This window comes from Zerene cesonia, chromosome 12 (assembly GCF_012273895.1).
Source record: "Zerene cesonia ecotype Mississippi chromosome 12, Zerene_cesonia_1.1, whole genome shotgun sequence".
Taxonomy (NCBI): Eukaryota; Metazoa; Arthropoda; class Insecta; order Lepidoptera; family Pieridae; genus Zerene; species Zerene cesonia.
This window is the reverse complement of record NC_052113.1, coordinates 5982346-5987645: the sequence shown is the minus strand read 5'-3', so window position 1 is coordinate 5987645 and position 5300 is coordinate 5982346. Positions and strand designations below refer to the sequence as shown.

At 36.3% G+C, this 5300-nt stretch overlaps 1 protein-coding gene across 3 annotated transcripts in view; it reads right to left on the bottom strand.

Annotated features, from left to right (window-relative positions):
* Positions 1–50: 50 nt before the first annotated feature.
* LOC119830797 (metabotropic glutamate receptor 2) overlaps positions 51–5300 on the bottom strand; it is a 77961-nt gene continuing 72711 nt past the window's right edge. The window contains exons 2-4 of one of the 3 annotated variants that reach the window (XM_038353942.1): positions 1335–2718; positions 1115–1246; positions 51–596 (exon numbers count right to left, since the gene is read on the bottom strand). In XM_038353942.1, the coding sequence (XP_038209870.1) occupies positions 478–596; positions 1115–1246; positions 1335–2652 (1569 nt within the window). In that variant the 5' untranslated portion in view covers positions 2653–2718 and the 3' untranslated portion in view covers positions 51–477. Of the gene's footprint in view, positions 597–1114; positions 1247–1329; positions 2719–5300 lie in introns of all 3 variants that reach the window. The other 2 variants (XM_038353944.1, XM_038353943.1) reach the window with 2 other exon arrangements.

Here is a 5300-nt window from a genome sequence, read left to right as displayed (position 1 = left end):
ATATATATATATATTTTATATAAAGGATTCATATATAAAATTTCTTAGTGTGGAAACTTACAGCGTTTCTACCGTTTCTTTACTTGCTATATCCGTGGATAAAGAGCCAATTAGAGGCTGGCAAAATTAACTGCAGTGTAGTACGGTAAACATTGTGGATCAACGAATTGGTATTTAACAAGAATTTAATTAAGTTATAATGTGAAAGTTAGGTAGGTTAATTGCTATTTAAAGATTTGTATTTGATTCACGTAAATACTTTATAATTCTTTACAACATTATAAGTTAACAATATTCTCTCAATCATTACCCTCATAGTCTCAATTTCATTATTTCAATTACCTAGATTGTATACTAGTACCTCCTACGGCGACACTTATCTCTTGGAAAAACCCATTTTTTATATTGTCTATGGTTCTCTCATAAATAATCCGTCAAATCTCACTGTTCGCGCGGGAACGCTGGTTTGTCTGGGGCTCAGTACATCATACCGACGTGCAACGGCTCCGTGCGTTGGAAGAATACGTTGGGATTGCTGCTGAAGGTAGGCTCTACGCTCGTGTACACGTTGGCCTCCTCCGGTCGCATCATCACGCCTGTAATCAACAATACTTGTTAGTTTTTTTGTCGGCCTTGAGTCTTCAATAGCCTAAAAACTGCTTATTATCTAAGTGTGTTCATAAGGTAAATCTTTATTTACAAGAAGTCCTAAATAAAATTTACAGAATTTAAATTAGCTATATATCTTATATTAATCTAATTTTCAAAAGGATCACCTAAAAAATTGGTTATCTTTAACGATTTTATATCATAATACATTTGTTGTAAATTCTTTATGAATTTTATTTAACAATTTAGACACTAGCAAATACCTCGATCTCCGTTTACTGAACATTTTCCCTTTCTGTGCTTATACCATATACTTTATTTATTTATGAAGAATTTCCAACAAAAAATACTTACAAATGAAAATATTTATAATTTATATTTATCTATTTACATATTACAATAATTAATTGATCTTAATTTTTTGTAAGTTTGTACATCTATATATGAATACATCTGAATAATATTCAAAGAAGTAGGTTAAACACAGAAAAAATGCAATTTATACCTGGTGGTAACATGTAGTGATAGGGCGGGTAATTGTAGTTAAAGTGCGTTAGTGGGTGCATAGGGTAGTGCGGCGGAGGACACAATGTGCGTCTGTGGAAGTGTGAGCCCAGGAACATACCACTGTACGGATCTGCAAACAACCCAGTGCATAGCGATTAGGTTATGTGCGCAAAGCGCTAATTCTCACTTTACTAGCGCATGTTAGATACTTAACTAACCGGCTTGCTGAGCAGGGGGCTCCTTGCGATCTAGTATCGATGGCGCCGTTTGAGGCTGGCCTACTGCTGATACCATCCCGTATTTCACTGGCTTGAAATGGAAGAATGAAGGCGAATAGCCTGACCCGCCCGCGCCTAAGGAACTCAATCCTTCCTCACGATCCGCATCCCAGCGACCTTCACGTCCTAACGCTGCAAGGCGACGCCCTTTCGGTGCAAACATGAGTGCGAATACTACAATACAGGTACCGAGCAAACCGGCGGCTACACAAGCATCTTTGTGTTGTTCAGGGGCACCCAATGCTGCTGCCACCCAGCATACCCAAACTGCGGCCGTTGCACCACCTGCCGCGGCTATATGAGTTGCTTCTCGATAGTTGTCGCGTATGCCGCGTGATCGAAGCGCAACTCCACATACTACAGCGACCAGAAATGCGGCGTAACACAATGATAGTAATAGATCTGATAGAGCGGTATCACATCTAGTTCCACCGGCAGCAACACGTGGAGGCGAGCCTCCAAGCCATTGCGCTCCAATGGCTACTTGTATCATTATTGCAAAAAATAAAAGCAATCCTTGATACGCCGCTGGCAGATAAACACCCCCATTTAAACTCAATAAAAACACACATTTCACTAACAAGGTCACAAACACAATAACATATGATACCCCAGTTCCAAAGCGTACTGCACCACATGTAAAATTAGTAGGCGATGCGACATATAATGCTGCAGTGCCAGCACACAGAAAAAGTCCGAAAAGTAGTGTTTGTCCAAGAAGCAAATGTCGATGACTAGGAGCTTTTTTACTAGCTCCCCAAATAACGAAAGCTTCAAAAGCACATATCACGGTCATTATAACGCAGGCTAACGCTAATATCGGAACAGCCCAAGGTTCCGGTCTCAAGACCGCTATTGGCACTAAAGTTTTCACTGTTGGTGTTGTATTGTTTATTGGTCGCGGTGTTGAAATTGCTTTGGGACGAGATGTTGAAGACGATGTTGAAGAAATACGTTCCGGTATAACAAAATATTCTGTACTCATTTCGAGTCGATGCGCTTCCGTTCTCGCAGGACGCCTATGTGGAGCTTCTGTTTCTGGTTTAGAGTCATCTTCAGCCATAGCCATGATTTGATCATCATAGTCTCGGTCTTCTTCATCAGTTTGTGCAAATCTGTGAGCTATTTTCGCATTTCGTGGTGCGTACGGGGCGGGTATTCTAGGTGCAATCCGATCACCAAACCGTGCAGCATAGGTAACGGCCAAATGTGAGAACACCGCTATTAAAAGCAGTGAGTGTAATGTTATGCACGCCATCAGGCCTTGCCGGCCCTCAGCTGCCCGAGTCCCGCAGTAGATACATCCGCGCTCCAATTGTTTCCTCTGAAAATTAAAACATACCATAAGTCAAATTCCTGAAGCAAGGTTCCTGTCGAAACGTTTTTTTCATTTAACCAAACAAAGTATATCCCACATAAACCGGTTATACAGCCCTGAACCTCTAGGCACCTTATCTTTCTTATTTTTTTTAAGATTGCAAAAACGAAAACATTAAGTTTCTAGATGTTCTTTCAAAAAGGTTTCTTAGTTATTATAGCATATTTCAATAACACGATATGGAAATAATATCAAGGTAGGTTTGCTTATTTCTTAGAAAGTTATGTGATATAAAGCAATTTTAGATTACCACAATTTATAATAGGTACATGTTGTTTCGTTCAGTGTATAATTTTCATATCATAATATATAATAATACTTTATATATTTTAAGCTCTTCCATAATTCCTTTAAAATTTTATAATCTTTCAATAATAAATGTTCATAAATTTATTGATTGAAATAACACTTTCCTTTGGAACATTATGTTTTTCTGTACGTTTTAAAAGAGAGCTTTGCTTAAGCGTATTTGTATCCATGAGCCTAGGTACTAGATGTGTTATCGCCTGTCTAGTCACTAGTGTCCTCAACACACAGGGGCAACGAACGTATTAATTCTCATCCCTAAGGGCTAGTCTGATGTCGAGTACTTTACTTGCGCCTGCGCAACTACTTACCTGTTTCCAGTAAACTTCTTTTTTAATGGAATAAATGCTCATTCGTGAGAAAATAAAATGCGTACGTATCGCAAAAAGTTGTATAAAAAAAGTAATGGAATTGAATTATCTTTCACGTAAGATATAATGTATCTACGTTATTTAGCTTTTTATTGAAGCTGGTGTAGATTGATTTTTAAACCCATGCATTGTTTTTATATAGAAATACTCACGTACGAATAAATGAAATAAAAACGGTTCAGATTGATTAAGTTTACTAGTAATACGCAAACATTCTTACACGAGTGCTGAGTAGTTTTAGATATCAACATAAATATTCAGAGAAAGAATATTCTCTTATATTCCACGCTCGACACTTCGCATCGGAAAGTAAGAATAGATAATGTAGCTGCAAATTGCGATAAACTTAAAATATGCATGAGTTCCCGCATAAGGAAGGTTCTTATTCAGGCGAAAGATTACGCAGACAGCTTCACAGACCAGATCGTGACTTTAAAGTTTATTATCCGAATCAAACTACGTACACGAACGCCGAGGAGTATCGTGGACAGATTTGGCGTTAAACTAACGGTCTGGACCTCTGAACGTTTGAAGAACTCAGACAATCGCGCGGGCAAACGATCATTGCAACGGTAATATAATTCATAGTTTATAGCGAATAATCCGCTACCGAATGTTAATTTACACAATTACACGGTTTTGCACTAAGCAGTTTTATCCTTAGCACCTTAGCGTGAGTCAAATCCACGAGATGAGTCATTTCACTAAATTATTCCTTTACAGCAGGTAACTTCACTTTATCAAAATAATGTATTTAAGTATTGCGCTTATCTGTCTTGGAACGAATAACATTAAACAATAGACACTATTCGAATCGTGATCGTGATTGCTATAAAAATGTTCTCTATCGAAGATCGCGAATCATGTCTCAAGTTTATTAGGGTTATAGACCTCTTAGTATTGAAGAAAAAATGTTCAAAATAGTGTTTCATTTATCACAAGATAAGATCGAATTATATATAAGTAATTAACTATTTATAAGTAAATAATGAAATGCTTAAACTTTTAAATAATTACTACTTTGTTATTTTTGAATTATTTATTCATTATGTGCTAACTTATCAAAATCGAAAAAACCGATGCACCTCCTACCTACTTATTTATACACAAGTCCACAATAAATAATTAATTTACGTTTACACAATGACGTTCTTAGTGTATATATCTAACATTATAATATGTGCGTAATAGTTTCGCAAGAAATAATTGTTTTTAGATTTCAAGATTGTATACAAATAATAGCCAATAAGATACTGTAACATAGTAACTCTTATAGACACTGCCCTGTATGAACATAGGTTCGCATAACTCGCAGATTATCGAATGAATTTTTGTAAATGGTGAACCATTTTAGTTATATTTTAATACCAATTTATTTGAATGCATTTCTTTTTTCTATTTTGATGATACGACTTCTTTGTAGTATAGAAAAGTCTTACTAATAAGAAAATATTAAATGGTTAAACGATACAAAGAATTACGCTTTTGCGGCGGTATGATGGCCAATCAGAACCATGGTGATTTTCGTGAATGGATACTTGACGATAATTAGCTGTGCAAAAATTAGCCTGGTGTAAGCAGTTGATTTTTTTTAACATCTTTTCGTCGGTAGCACTACCGCCAGAATCTTTTTTACTGATATAAGAAATTTAAGCATTTTTAGTGGAAATCGTTAAATGTTCGTTTTTTATCCGACGCGTTTAACTAACGTCCACGCGATTTGGCCAACAATTTGTTTTGTTGCATTTTGACATAATGCCACAAATCACCAAATATTATAATGTGTACGATCTTTCGATCTATAAGTATTTAATACATATTTTGCAAAAAAATTGCTTTGTTTAGAACAAT